Raw genomic sequence first — 16,131 nt, forward strand, 5'->3', positions numbered from 1 at the left:
ATGCTTTCAGGTGTGTGTGTGGTGTGTGTATGTCTGGCAATTGAACCCATAGAGAGCTACGTGTCCTGCCCTGCCTTCAGGTTTAAGTGTGGTGAGTTCAGTGGTAAGATGACCAGCAGGACATTCTGGCTGTGGAGATAGATTTTGAGTTGGAAACCCGCCTCACAGGTAGGAAGTGTACGTATTCTTCATACGGAAAGTTAAAGAAGTTCCTCGGTGTCTTTCTTTTTGATGTAGGTACAGAATGAGCACATGTTGTTGGTGTACACCAGGTGGTGTTTCCACCATTGACTTCCTCAAGTGTTATGCATCCAGGACTGAGTGTGGTGACTTTAAAACAGCTGACGAAGACCTCTGCTACTGCTTAGAGTGTGTGGCTGAATACCACAAAGCAAGAGAGGAGTCGCCGTTCCTGCACGAGGTAACGCACGTGAGCCGGCCCGATAATTAGGAGCGAGTGCGTCTGAACTCTCGGAGGATCACAGGGGAGGGATGGCGTGATGGGAACTTTGGAGGCTAGCGGGTTTCTAGTACCCGGCGTGCCCGGGTAAGAACATAGTGAGCACTGAGCGAACGCCACTGACGGGGTCAAACTGAATTCTAATGCAGAAGTGTATGATCCCTTCCTTGTAGACATTTTGTATAAATGATTTTTTGAAGCGAAGTCATATAGAGTATTGTTTACTTTTTATTTATATTTATTGGTAACACCCTCTTTTGCCCTCTTTTGTGGCTAGGTATTACAAACTTGTAGGCAAGCATATTTGGTGTACAACATTTATGTGATGAAAAATAATGGAGAATGTGTACGGGATTTAGCGAGCAGCGATGGGTAATTAGGAATTTGTCTGGAAACTTGCATTTCCTAGTTTCCTGAGTGAAGCCATCCAGGGTCTTCACTCTAAAGTGAATGTTCTAAGGTAGGTAGCTGTGGCTGCAGCATGAGTAGAGAGCTACAGAAGGTGACGCGCATGTCTTCGACAAAGCAGCTTCAGCTCCTCATTTCCCTTTGAGTAGGGTAGAGTTGCTGAGGACGCTGAGGTATTTACAGCAGAGCTGGAGAAGTGTTGACATATTTTATACTCTGGTACTCGTGTTTAGTGAAGGTGGGTATATTTTGAGACTTCTTTTTAAATGTACTATAGGCATACCTCCCTTTGCTCTTTCACTTACTGTGCTTCACAGCTTCACAGATACTGCTTTTTTATTTTTATTTTTTAACAAATTGTTGGTTTGTGGCAACCCCACTTTGCGCACGTCTCTACCGGTGCCATTTTTCCAATAGCAGTTCACTCTGTGTTTCTGTGTCACATTTTGGTAGTTTTCACATTTCCAACTTTCCCATTATTACATGTTAATGATGGATGATCTTTGATGGTACTGTTAAAATTGTTTGGGGTGCCATGAACCATTCCCATATAAAGAGCCTCATTACCTATTTTAGAATAAAAGCTAGAAGTGAATCAGATGTGGTGGCACAAGCCTGTAATTCCAGTACTTGTGAGGCTGAGATAGAAGGGTGGCGGGTAGGTTTAAGGCCAGCCTCAGCAGCTTAGTGAGACCCAGAACCTAATGTGATCCTGTTTTTTTTTTTTTTCTTCTTTTTTTTTAAAATTTAACTTAACACATCTGTACCGTGCAGGGTGGCCAATTTATTTATTTTTGGTGGTACTGGGGTGGAACCCAGAGGCTTTCTACCTCCGGGCTATACTCCCAGACCTTTTTTCTATTTTATTTTGAAACAGGGTCTCACTGAGTTTCTGAGAGCCTCACTAAGTAGCTGAGGCTGGCTTCGAACCTCTGTGATTCTCCTGTCTCAGCCTCCCAAGCGCAGGGATTATAAGCGTGCGCCACCACGCTCGGCGTGATCCTGTTTCAAAACAAAAGATTCAAGGGGCTGATCTGTAGCTTGGAGGTCGAGTGCCTTAGGTTCATTCCCCAGAGACACACACATACCCCTAGAAATGAATAAACCTAGGAAGAAAGGTAAGATAGGCCCCTTGTGCCAAAGAGCCAAGTTGTGAATGCAACTTATTTGACTTATTTTATGTGTGTATGGTGCTAGGGATTGAACCCAGGGACATTCTACCTCTGAGCTACACTCCTATTTTTTATTTTATTTTTTGAAAAAAGATCTTGAAAGTTGCTGAAAGCCTTACTATGTTGCTGAGGTTGACTTCAAACCTGGGATCTTCCTGTCTGTCTCCCAAGTACTGGAATTTTAGACATGCCACCATTCTCTGCTATGTTACTGCCTAAAGAATTTTTAAAATAAGACATTTTTTATTTTTTGTGTGATACTAGGGATTATATTCAGGGGCATTCTACCTCCAAGCTACACCTCCAGCCATTTTTTATTTTGAAACAGGAGCTCACTTAAGTTGCTGAGGCTGGCCATGAACTTGTGGTCCTGTCTTAGCCTCCCAAGTACTGAGATTATAAGTGTGAACCACCATGCCTAGCTGTACATTATTTTTAGATGTAGTGCTGCGTAGTAGACTATAGTGTGGTGTAAACATAACTTTTATATGCTGTTGGAAACCAAAAATTTACATGACTCTGTTGCAATATTCGCTTCATTGCAGTGGTTTAGAACTGTGTGATGGCTAGTACTTTAAATATCTGAACTTTTGTACTTAGGAAGAGGCTTTCTGGAGTGATCACATTCAACGTATTGATATGAAGCACCCTACCCATTTTTCTCTTCCTATAGGTTTTATGGGAATTAGAAACCTCACGTCTCATAAATCACTTTGAAAAGTCCATGAAGGCAGAACTTGGAGATGATGATGAATTATATATAGTCGACAACAACGGAGAGGCTCAGCTGCTCGACTTCAGCGGCCAAGACTTTGAAAATAAGCTTCGGGTTCCTCTTCTTGAAATACTGAAATATCCCTATCTGCTGCTACATGAGCGTGTTAGTGAGTGTCTTGCTTACTGCACAAGTTATTTTGGTTCCATTAGCTTCAGAGCTGGGGGCTGGGATGTAGCACTTGCCTGGCATGTCCTGGATTCAATTGTTCGCTTGTATGAGTGTTTTTTTATTCTGTCTCTCACTCATACAGATGCACATACAGTCAGTAGTAAGACTTGTTTTAAAACTTATTTGCTAAATATTATTCGGATTTTTAATATTGTTTCTCAGAATTTTAGTAGGAAAGTTTACAAACATACAAAAGTAAATTATAAGGTTCGAAGCCAGCTGCACTGGCTTAAGAGACCCTGTTTCCAAATTTTAAAAAGTGTAGAATAGGTCTGGGAGTGTAGCCCGGAGGTAGAAGGGCTTCCAGGAACCCCAGTACCACCAAAAAAACAAAAGTAAATTATATAGTGAACACCATATGCCCACCGCATAGATTCAACAGTTGTTTTTTGTTATATTTGCTTAATCTCATATATGTTTTATTCATTCAGTTAATTTTCATTCTTATAATTTGCCTGTGGCATTGAGATTTTGGGTCAGATAATTCTTTCTTTTTTTTTTTCCAGTACTAGGGATGGAACCAAGGGGCATTCTACCTCTGAGCTATACCCTCAGCTCTACTATTTTTTTTTTCCTTTGGTTTAAACTATATTTATTTTTTTATTTTTAAATATTAAATTTTTTTTATTGGTGCATTGTAATCATACATGACATTGGAATACAAGATTTGAGAGGATATACAAGCACACATCGTCCAATTGGCCCTCATCCAGCCCCATCCCATTCCCTCCTCCTCCCTCGATCCCATGCTTGATTGGTGATTATCTTTGATACATTTGTTTATGTACCTCCTGAGTTTTAAAGAGGTTTTATCCTCCTCAATCCCATCCTCTCTGACTGGTCACCTTAATTGCTTCTCTATAGAGCCCTTTCTGCAACTTGACCTCCTCCTGTTACCCCTTTCCTCCTAGATTCTGCTAGCTAGGGGAAGCATCTGGTTTTTACTTTCTGTGATATTTCTCTGTGCATGCCGCATTGCAAGTTCCGATCCCACTTTTGACATCCCCAGTAGAGGCCTGGCCACCCAGAGGACTCTGATCCCGACCTCGCTGGCTCCAGCACTGGCCTTGCCTCATGGGAGGCCCCGATACTGGTCTCGATACTGGTTTCGCTGGCCCCCGCACCAGCTGAGGGGTTACCCTCAGCTGCCTCCGATCCCAGCCTCGGAGGCCCCAGCACTGGCCTTGCCTCACGGCAGGCTCCAATCTTGGCCTTGCTGACCCTGGCATTGGCCTACACCCCCGGCAGGCTCCTATCCTGGTCTCGGAGGCCCCAGACCGGCCTAAACACTCGGCAGGCTCCTATCCTAGCCTCGGAAGCCTCAGCACCGGCCTTGCCTCACGGCAGGCTCCGATCCTGGTCTTGCTGGCCTGGCACCAGCCTAACCCCCTCGGCAGGCTCTGATCCCGGCCTTGGAGGCCCCAGCACCGGCCTTGCCTCACAGCTGGCTCCGATCCTGGCCTCGCTGACCTCAGCTCTACTTTTTATTCTTTATCTTGAAACAGGGTTTCACTGAGTTGTAAAGGGCCTCACTAAGTGGCTAAGGCTGTCCGTGAACCACGATCCTCCTGTCTCAGCCTCCCAGATGCTGGGATTACGAGCGTGCGCCACCATGCCGCCTGGCTTCAGATAATCCTTCATTATATGAAACTGCTATTTGGTGTAGGATGTTTCGCAGCATCTCTGGCCTCTGTGCATTATGCAAGTAGCTTTCTTGTCCAACTGTGCTTTATTGCTAACCAAAAATGTCACCAGACATTTCTAAATGTGCTTTGGTGAGGGAGTGGGGCCCAAATGTCCCTGGTTAAGTGTCTGGGATAACTTTGAGAAATCACTATGGCATAAAGCATGTTGTGGCTGTTTAGATTTTGGTTGTTTATGTGCCATTTCATTTTTTTTTTTTTTTTTTTTGGTGGTGGTACTGGGGTTCCTGGAAGCCTTTCTACCTCGGGCTACACTCCCACGGGCTACACTCCCAGACCTCTTTTTACATTTTTATATGGAAACAGGGTCTCCTAAGCCAGCGCTCGCGGCTGGCTTCGAACCTGCGCGACCCTCCTGTCTCTGCCTCCCAAGTGCGGGGATTACAAGCGTGCACCACCACGCCCGGCAATATATGCCATTTCTTAATATGGGTCACTTATAAAAGTAAAAGACAACTTTGTAGTCTTAAATCTAACAAAATAAGAATTTCCTTTAAGACATCCAATGTCTAGTGCATATTTACATTTTCATAATAGTTGCAAAAATGGGGGATTTTGGAGACTAGTTTAAGTTGGAGTCTAGGGCTAAAGGTATAGCTTGGAGGTAGAATACCCCTGGATTCCATCCCACCACCACCACCACCAAAGGGAAAAAAAAAAGTTAAGTAAATTAAAAATAATTCCTAAGAACATATTATGATCACTAATAGACAAATATTATATTGTTACTGCATTTACATTATCATCGTTTGTATACCTCACTTTTTAAAAAATGACTGAGAAAAGAGGATCACAGATTCAAGGCCAGTGTGCAGTGATTTAGTGAGACTGTTTCAAAATAAAAAATAGAACTGGATGTGTAGCTCAGAGGCATGATGCCCACCCCCCTTCAGTCCCCAGTGCCACACATACAAACACACAAAGTAAAAATAAAATTTTAAAAAAGGAACAGTATTGCCGGGTGTGGTAGCACATGCTTGTAAGCCCCGCGCTTGGAAGGCTGAGACAGGAGGATCGCACGGGTTCGAAGCCAGCCTCAGCTACTTAGTGAGGCTCTCAGCAACTTAGTGAGACCCTGTTTCCAAATAAAATATAAAAAAGGTCTGGGAGTATAGCCCGGAGGTAGAAAGCCTCTGGGTTCCACCCTCAGTACCAGAAAAAATAAAAAATAAAAATAAAAAAGGAACAATATTCATTTATTTATTTGTTTTGGAAGTACTGGGGGTGGAACTCAGAGGCTTTCTTCCTCCGGGCTATACTCCCAGACCTATTTCTATATTTTTTTATTTGGAAACAGGGTCTCACTAAGTTGCTGAGAGCCTCACTAAGTAGCTGAGGCTGGCTTCGAACCCGTGCGATCCTCCTGTCTCAGCCTCCCAAGTACTGGGATTACAAACGTGCGTCACCACGCCTGGCTAAAAGGAATAATTTGTAGTCAGACATGGTGGCACACATTTGTAATCCCAGTACTTGGGAGGCTGAGACAGGAAAATTGCAGTTTCATGGCTAGCCTCAGCCACTTAGGCCCTCCTCAACTTAGATCCTTTTTCAAAATAAATAATAAAAAATAGGGCTGGAGGTATAACTCTGAGGTATAATGTCCCTGGGTTCAATCCATAGTACCACAAAAAGGAAAAAAAAAATTTTTTTTTACTTATAAGACAATCAAGGAGTCAGATTTAAGGCCTCTTGATAAGTTTGAAATGATTTATATTTTTTATTTACTACCTTATGTTTTCCATTTAGATGAATTGTGTGTTGAAGCACTTTGTCGGATGGAACAGGCCAATTGCTCTTTTCAGGTTTTTGACAAGCATCCAGGGATCTACTTGTTTTTGGTCCATCCCAATGAAATGGTAAGAGTGCTATGCAATGGAAGGACATATTTAAATTTTGTGCATATAGGTATTAATAGAAGCTTTGTCTTTTTGTAATGATGAGGTTGTATTCAGGGCCTTATATGCTAGGCAAGTGCTCTACTGCTGAGCTACTGTTCCAGCCCAGTGGAGGTTTTCATAGATATTTTTGGTGTGTGTATTGTTTAAAATGTTTGCTAAGAAATTTTGTTTTCTTATTTTAAACTATTATAGTTAGTAAAAGGTACTGTAGTGTCAAAGAAGAGAGTAGGAGAATGCTTCCTGATGGGTGATGCTTGAACTTAAAGTAGGGCAGTGATTTTCTTCTGTTACACTGAACTAAAGAATTCTCTCTTGGTTTTCTCTTCTGGCTACCCACTCCAAACACTTGGAAATACCATTTACAATATTTGAAAAGATTATTCTGCTAATGGATTAAAGGGGGAGGGGCCAGGAAGTTGCGAGGTGCTTAAAAATAAGGAGGAACATAAAAGTCAGAACAATGGGCAGAAACATGCAGAGAGCAACACTGGAGTATTGCAAGCTAGCATAATCTTACAGCTCAGGTTTGAGGTCTTATTACTATTGATGCAGGTAGCCTGTGCGCCCGGCCCCAGGAACATTGGCACTTAGAATTAAGTTATTACTACATTAAACCAATCAAATAGCCACCAAAAAGCTCTCCTGCCAAAATGAGGTGAAGGAAAAAGGCAGGGTTCATGGTAATGGGATTTCTAGTCAAGATGGTGGTGAATTTCAGTTTCCTCTTTGCTACACACATAACAATGAGAAGAAAAATCCAAAGAGAGGGCTGGGTGTGGTAGCACAGGCTTGTAATCCCAGCATTTGGGAGGCTGAGACAGGAGGATCTGGGTTTGCAGCCAGCCTCAGCTACTTAGGCTCTTTGCAACTCAGTGAGACCCTGTTTGAAAGTAAAGAATAGGGCTGGACGTGTAGCTCAGAGGTAAAATGCCCCTGGGTTCCATCCCCAGTACTGGTTAAAAAAAAAAAAAAAATCCAAAAAGAGGAAATTACGACAGAGTCACACTTTTCAGAAGGTAGCTGTTTTTGTAGACCAGCAATGGAACAGAAGCACAAATAATTTGTGGGTAAAAACCTGTAGGCCAGCCGGGCATGGTGGTGCACACTTATAATCCCAGCATTTGGGAGGTGGGAGGCTGGACAGAGGAGGTTCTGGGTTGGTGACAGCCTCAGCTACTTAGGCCTTGTTTCAAAATAAAGAATAAAAAATAGGGCTGGGGGTGTGTAGTTCAGTGGTACAGTGCTTCTGGGTTCCATTCCCAGTACCACACACACACAAAAACCTGTGGTAGCTAGGGATTTGAGTTGTAGGACAATAATGTATGCCTATAATCCTAGTACTTGGAAGGTTGACACAGGAGGTCACAGGTTTTCAGCCAGCCTCAGCAACTCAGAGAGGCACTTGACAACTTACTGAGACCCTGTTTCAAAATAAAAAATAAAATAGGGTCAGGGGTATAACTCAGAGGTAGAATTTTCTGGGTTCAACTCCCTGTACCACATAAAAGAAGGGGAAAAAAGTATACTCTAGGCAAGACAAAAAACCAGGGCCAAGGTCTTTGTCACGAGTTTTTCTGCTTGTGAAAGAAGGCTGGCAAAGTACAAGATGGTTGACTGGCTTTCTTAAAGCTGTATTCCTTAGAGGACGCAGAATTTGTCTTAATAAGCTTTGTGTCACAGTAACGTACCTGAGGTACAACTTATATAGAGAAAAGGTCTGTTTAGGCTCAGCTTTGGAGGTGTTAGTCCACAGTCGGTTGATCCTACTGCCTTGGTTCTGCAGCAAACATGGTGGGAGTGCCTGGGGGAGCAAAAGCCCTCATCTCAAAGAGTGAGGAAGGAAGGAAGGGGCTGGGGTCTCACAGGCCCCTTTGAGGGTATGTTCCCAGTGACCTGAAGATCCACCATTAGAGGCACCTCCTGAAGGTTACCACCTTCCAATAACACCAAAATCTTTAACACATGGGCCTTTGGGAGACATTTCAGATCCAAACTGTAGCCAGGTCTTGTAACTAGGTCCTGGGGTCAAGCACTTGCAGGCTTGGTGACTACCTCAGTGTGACCAAAACTAGGGAGTCCTAGGCTTCTAAAGTAGACCTACTTCTGGAGTAGCACTCTGAAGGCTAGAGAAAATCCCAGATCTAGGGTTGACAAAAGGATGTGGAGGGAGTGGTAGAGGAATACAGAATTACTCTGTAGGATGAGCTTGCCAACTACATCCCTAAAAAGCACAAGAAGAAAATGGTTGCTAAGACATATGGCCAAGACCTGTATTACCAGTATGGATGGCCCTAAAGTCAATTTTAGAGGCAGTTGAGAGAGAAAGTGGAGAAAACTGGGAGAAGCTTTGGTCTGCCAAGAGCGGAGTGGTGTGGGAAATGGGCAGGAGGCATTCCTGTATCTGGATGCAGGAGGGAAAAAAAGGAACAGAAATAAAGTTTCACTTTCAGTTTTTTTTTTTTTTTTTAACCATTGCTTGGATGAGCAGCGCCTGCACTCCCTACATGGCACGGCGAGGTCTGACCCAGGTGCAGACAAGAGTATAGTCAGTGCAGTGCAGAGCCCTGGGGTTGGCGATGCTGAGATAAGCAGCTGGAAGCCAGCTAACTGTTGACAGTTCAGCAGCATCTTCTAGGACAAGGAAACGGAAACCATAGTCGTGTTTTCTTTTAACGCTCTTCTCTCACCTAGGAAACCAGACTGCTACAGTGAGCTGCTACTGTTTTTACGGCTTGGGCTTTGTTCACTGCTCTCGCCCTCAATAATAGCAAGCCAGGCTGGGTTCTGGCCTTTGTCCATCAGGTTACTGAAGCCATTTGAAAAACAGAAGCAGAAATGTTAGGGTGTTTGTCCAGAAAGTTTAAAGTTATAGTAGACACGTGTTAGAAGAAATATGAGAAGATGTTAATATGAAATAAAAACTAGATAGAAAACATAAGAACCAGGCAAAACTATAAGATGTGGAAAATGTATTTCAAATAAAGGCCTTAGGAGATGGGATAAATAATAGAATAGGAGTGGGTGTAGTGGTACATGCTTGTAACCCCAGTACTTGGAGGTCTGAAAGAAGGATTACAGGTTCAAGATCAGCCTTAGCAACTTAGGCCCTCAGCAGCTTAGTGGGACCCTGTTTCAAAATAAAAAATAAAAATAAGGCTGGTAGTGTAGCTCAGGAAGAATGCTCCTGGGTTCAGTCTCCAGTAAAACACACACAACACACACACACCCCCCTCATAATGGATACTACTGAGAAAATGAATTATTGAATTAGAAGACCAAATGGAGAAAATCTCTAAAAAGAAGAAATAGAAAAGCTATGAGTTCAATAGGATAGAAGTAGTAGTGTTTACTAACATAGATTGAAAGAGTTGGGCATGGTGGCAGATGCTTGTAGTCCCAGCATTTGGGAGGCTGACACAGGAGGATCGTGGCTCGCCGAAAGCCTCAGCTTTTAGTGAGGCCCTTTGCAACTCAGACCCTGTTTCAAAAAAATGAAGAATAAACAATAGGGCTGGGGGTGTAGCTCGGAGGTAAATGCCCCTGGGTTCCATCCCCAATACCCCCCCCCACAAAAATATGTAAGAATATATTGTGTTCTGGGATACCTCATTAGAAACTATTGCAAATCCTCTCCAGAAGGACATACCTTCGAGTCCTTGCCAGTTTATTACAGATTACTCTGGGCAAGGTTGCAAAAGTTACGCTCACACACAAAAGCCACTGAGGTAGACTGGATCACTCCTGAGTCTGATAACAGGATATAACAGATACTAGAAAAATGTAAAATAAAGGTGTATTATATAAAAGTGGGACTTGAAAATTCAGTATCTTAAAAACCAGGCATATTTTTAAAAACATTCAAAAAGAATAGAAATTAAAAAATAATAACAATTTAAAACATAGACTTTAAATAAAATTTTAGAACTTAGAGAAGTGAAACGGCTACTTTGGTGTGGCTAAAGAGAATTAACACTTGGAATACAATTGGACAAATTACTTGAAAAGCACTACAGATAGCCAGAGGGGTGGAGGGAACAGGGTGTTGAGATAGGTAGGCTACAGTGTAAAGAACTCCATTGGTGCGTCCTGTATCCCAGAAGGAGAAACAGTGAATGATGTAGAGTTGCTATTGGTGGGGTATTTTTCAAAAATCAGTGCAAGACAATACAAATCAGAAACTGGGTGTGGTGTTGCATGCTTGTAATCCCAGCATTTGGAAGCCTGAGACAGGAGGATCCAGGTTCTTGGCCATCCTAAGCTAATTAGTGAGGCCATTTGCAATTCAGTGAGACCCTGTTTCCAAATAAAGAATTAAAAAATAGGGCTGGGGGTGTAGCTGGTAGGTAGAATGCCCCTGGGTTCCATCCCCAGTACCACACACACACACACACACACACACACACACACACAAACCCAGAATTTAAGGCAGAGAAATCGAAGGGAAACACAAACACACACTTGCACACACTGTAGTAGCACCTCAGGTGATCGGACAAAAAGACAGTGCAGGCTACTACCTTGGAAGGAGGAGCAATTAGCTGAAGTTACCTTCTCTACCAGAACATCTTCAGAGTGCTGAGAAAAGATAACTTGACCCAAATAGTAGTACAGAAAAGGTGAAGAGCCAGGCGTGGCGGCGCACGCTTGTAATCCCCGCGCTTGGGAGGTGGAGAGAGGAGGATCACGCAGGCTCGAAGTCGGCCTCACTGGCTTAAGAGACCCTGTTTCCAAATAAAATATAAAATAGGTCTGGGAGTGTAGCCCGGAGAAGGGTTCCATCCCCAGTACCACCAAAAAAGAAAGTGAAGCTCTTTTAAACCAACAGTCTATATACATTCCTATCTCGGCCCCCAAGCACTGGGATAACAAGCATGCGGCCCCACACCCAGCTCACCTGTGATATCTTTGAGATTTCTATTTTCATGTTTTCTTTACTTTCTTAAACATTTTATTAGAGATAACTACAAACATACCAAAGAAGTACAATGACCCCCCCTATATCAGTCAGTTATGTCAATTATCAAGAAATGGTTGTCCTTCTACTCTCCTTTGGATCAGTTTAGAGCAAATCTTGAACATGAGAATATTTTATCCATAAAAATGCCATCTTCACCTGTAATGATACTAATTCTTTTCTTTTTCTTTTTTTTTTGTGGTACCGGGGATTGAACCCAGGGGCATTCTACCTCTTAATTATGTCCCAGCCCTTTTCTTTATCCTTCATTTTGAAACATAGTCTTTCTGAGTTACACAGGGCTGGCCATGCACCTGGATCCCCTTCGGTCTCAGCCTCCCAAACACTGGGATTACAAGTGTGCACAACCATGTTCAACTGATCATTCCTTAACATCGAGTTTCCTTTGAGTGATTGGAAATGATTGTCTTAATTAATTAGAGTTAGTTTGTTGGAATCAGCAGTAAAGAAGGTCTACACATTATATTAGTTAGTATTTCATAAGGATCTTTTAAAATCTGTAGAGCCGGGTGTGGTGGTGCACACTTGTAATCCCTGCGCTTGGGAGGCGGAGACAGGAGGATCACACTCTGTTTCCAAATACATAGTATAATAGGTCTGGGAGTGTAGCCCGGAGGTAGAAGGGCTTCCAGGAACCCCAGTACCACCACCAAAAAAAAAAAAAAATAATCTGTAGGGAATACTATTTTTCTATTTGTTGCTGTATATAGGCCATTGTTTATTGAAGAAATTAATATATTATGTTATGCACTTAGGTTCGGCGTTGGGCTATCCTGACTGCAAGAAACTTGGGGAAAGTGGATAGAGATGATTATTATGACTTACAGGAGGTTTTAACCTGCCTTTTTAAGGTCATAGAATTGGGGCTTTTAGAAAGTCCAGACATTTATACCTCTTCTATCCTCGAAAAGGGTAAACTGATTCTTCTGCCCTCACATATGTATGATACCACCAACTACAAAAACTATTGGTTGGGTAAGTATTGTTTTATTTTAATATGATTAGTATCTTCCTGAGTTTTCTGTCCTATTAGTGTCCTGAACAGGAAGCCAACTCTTGGTGATCTGTCCCAAATTGCTAAATTCAGGATTTCTTGGTTCCTGATTCTTGTTCTTTCACAACTTAACTATTTATATATCTTAATATTAAACATTTATCTTAGAAACCTATAGGAGAGTTCCATTTTCAAGCATTGGCAAGTGCATATTTTGTTTAAAGCAGGATAACAAAGTATCAGTATAGTAATCATCTTTAAGTGGGGTTTGATTAATACCTCTTTTCCAGTGTGTAAAATATTCCCTGGTAAAAAGAGACATTAGCATTGTTTACAAGTCTCTTCTCAATTGAAAATAGTTCTGCCCTATTTAATAAATTCCAAGGCTTAAGGGTTTGTGCCATAAGTGGCAATAATTTTTTTCTTTCTTAGTAGTATATTAAATAATATATCTAGAAATTAAAAGCATTTTATATTTGAAGAAATACAAGTTACTTGGTAGTCTTCTTAGAAGATATTTTCTGACCACACTAGTACCAGTTTTCCTTTTCACATTTGAAAGAGTCAAATATTGCCGGGCGTGGTGGCGCACGCTTGTAATCCCTGCGCTTGGGAGGCTGAGACAGGAGGATCGCACGGGTCCAAAGCCACCCTCAGCTACTTAGGCTTTCAGCAACTTAGTGAGACCCTGTTTCCAAATTAAAAAAAGAAAGAGTCAAATATTTTATTATTTGAGAGCAGCTGTGCATGAATATATCAGACTTCACTGTTTGAGACACTGGAATTTTCTTTGGCTTCATCTTCCTGCCCTATTTTCTTTTTGCCAACTAAAGCAGAGAAGGCATTAGAATAGTTTTAATTCGTGGAATCAAGAAAACTGGATTATCTTACAGGTATTTGCATGTTGCTGACCATTCTTGAGGAGCAAGCCATGGAATCCCTGTTGTTGGGCTCAAACAAGCAGAATGACTTTATGCAGTCCATCCTTCACACTATGGAGAGGCAGTCAGATGGTAAGCACTTTACTCACTGAATTAGTACTGAAAAGTACTTTGATGATTTACTTTGAAAATGCTAGTCCCACTTCAAGAATTGGGCTCTAATACAGTTGTAGAAAAGAAGAATTTGTTGTGTATGGTTTAAGTCACATATTCATAGACTTTTGAATTGGAAAAGACCTTTAGAATTTGATTCAGCCCCTGCCTTTTATAGAGGATATGACTGAAGCCCAAGGGAATTCAACTCACTTTTTCACATAGAACGGGTTAGCGGTTCAACTGGGTGTGGTGACACATGCCTGTTACCCCAGTTCTGGGGAGGCTGATACTGGAGGAAGACAGATTCAAGGATAGTCTTAGTAAGTAGTGAGATTCTACTGAGACCCTGTTTGAAAATAAAATGTAAAATAGGGCTAGGGATGTAGCTCAGAGGTAGAATACTCCTAGTTCAAACCCCAGTACCAAAAAAGAAAAGAAAAGTTGGTGGTAAGCTGGGTGTGGTGGCTCATGCTTGTAATCTCAGTACTTGGGAAGGTGAAACAGGAGGATCACAGCATGTTCACAGCCAGCCTCAGCACCTTAGGCCCTCTGCAACTTCATATAAGACCATTTCAAAAATAAATAAAATAGGGATAGTGGTGTAGTTTGAAGGTAGAACATTCCTGGGTTAAACCTCTCCAGTTTCACACCAAAAATAAAATCAGAGAGAAAAAGTTAGTGATAAAATGAAAACCGTAACTTCTGGGAAACCTCCGTTTATAAAGGCATGATAGTTAACATTGTGGAGAGAGCCTCCCCGTCCCATGGTCTGCCATTGCCTGCTATTTTATTTTCCTGTGGTTCTCTAGGGCTATATGTGATAACTGTCAGCCACATGTGGTTATTTATGTTAATTAAAATTAAAAATTTAGGTTTTCAGTTCCAATAGCCAGGTTTCAAGGCTCAATAGTCGCATGTGCCTGGGACTGCAGTGTTCAGATAATGCAGATTGAGAACTTTGAATCATCACAGGAAGTGTTTTTTTTTTTCTCAGTGTTCTCTGGGTAGTCTATAAAATGAGGTCTGAAACTAGTGGGCATGTTATTAAGCCCCAACCTTTTGCTGATGCTTATATCAAGCTAAGCATAGAGGGTCTGTACATAAATAAATGTTTTTAGTCTTTATGAAGAAGTGAATCAGTAGAGACCAGGCATGCCAGATCTTGTGAAAATATAAATCTGTCCCCCCCTTTTTCACTTCTCTTCAAGCAACTTGATCTATAGACTTGTTTGTGGAGGATTCCAAAAAAAAAATATATATTGTTACTCTTTTTTTGATGGTACCTCCGACCTATGCCCCAGCCCTATTTGATTTCTTTATTTTGAAACCGTCTCACTGAGTTGCAAAGGGCCTCACTAAGTAGTAGCTGAGGCTGGCCGCGAACCACGATCCTCCTGTCTCAGTCTCCCAAATGCTGGGATTACAAGTGTGCGCCACCACGCCCGGCTCTCTTCTATAAGTTTTAACGGAGCCCGGATCCTCCTGTCCCAGCCTCCCAAGTACTGGGATTACAAGCATGTGCCACTATGCCTGGCTTCAATTTTTTCAAAAAAGAAGTCATAGTATTATTTGATAAAATTTTGAAAATTTGTCAAGTTCTAAAAATTCATGTTTCTACAAATAGGTATTATTTTAAATTACTTGCTGCTTTGCTTTCAGTTTTGTTGCTAACCAGGTAAAGAATGCTTAATTCTTAATATATTTTAGTGTGTTTTTCTAATTGTTTTATAATTCTGCAGTTGCTACATTGTGTTTCAGATGATAGTGTGGATCCTTTCTGGCCAGCGTTACACTGTTTCATGGTGATCCTGGATCGCCTAGGATCTAAGGTCTGGGGTCAACTTATTGATCCTATTCAGGCATTTCAAACTATTACCAACAATGTGAGCTACAATAGAGAGATAAAAAATATACGGAACAGCTCTGCAAGGTTAGTTAAATTAATATCAAGATTTAAGAATAATATCTCTGAGGAAGTCTGTTGCAACTGACTTAACAAAGGGGCTTTTTTCTGTTTTTCTTCATTTCAGTAATTTCTGTTTATTCTTAATATTTAAGGACCAAGTTAGAACCGGAGCCATATTTGGATGATATGGTGACTTGCAGCCAGATTGTATACAATTATAATCCTGAAAAGACCAAGAAGGTATAAAACTCTTTAAAAATTAAGATGATATTAGATAGACAGTATTTTATATATTTAGTTGATATTGATTTTATAAGATGTAGCTGCTCTGAATCAACTGCTACATAAAGTCCTTCTGATTGAATAGATGTATTGTGCATAGTGGGAAAATGAACATAGGTATGCATGACTTTGGATTTTTTATTTATTTGTATTGTGGTGCAGGGGATGGAACCCAGGGGCATTGTACTTCCAAGCTACACCCCCAGTCCTATTTGTTTAGTTTTTTTATTTTTTGAAACAGGGTCTCACTGAGTTGCAAAGGGCCTAAGTAGCTGAGGCTGTCTGGGAACCGTGATCCTCCAGTCTCTGCTTCCCGAATGCTGGGATTACAAGCGTGTGCCACCACCCCT

At 41.7% G+C, this 16,131-nt stretch overlaps 1 protein-coding gene across 1 annotated transcript in view; it reads left to right on the forward strand.

Moving 5' to 3' along the window:
* Nucleotides 1–244: 244 nt before the first annotated feature.
* The window catches only part of SETX (senataxin), a gene marked incomplete at both ends in the record, with an annotated part of 83,398 nt that continues 67,511 nt past the window's right edge, over nt 245–16,131 (forward strand). The window contains 7 exon segments of the mRNA XM_080708865.1: nt 245–421; nt 2,714–2,924; nt 6,436–6,545; nt 12,318–12,537; nt 13,450–13,569; nt 15,352–15,523; nt 15,652–15,739. Of these exon segments, the coding sequence (XP_080564991.1) occupies nt 245–421; nt 2,714–2,924; nt 6,436–6,545; nt 12,318–12,537; nt 13,450–13,569; nt 15,352–15,523; nt 15,652–15,739 (1,098 nt within the window).

The sequence above is a fragment of the Muscardinus avellanarius genome (genome assembly GCF_963383645.1).
Source record: "Muscardinus avellanarius genome assembly, chromosome: 13".
NCBI classification, from domain to species: Eukaryota; Metazoa; Chordata; class Mammalia; order Rodentia; family Gliridae; genus Muscardinus; species Muscardinus avellanarius.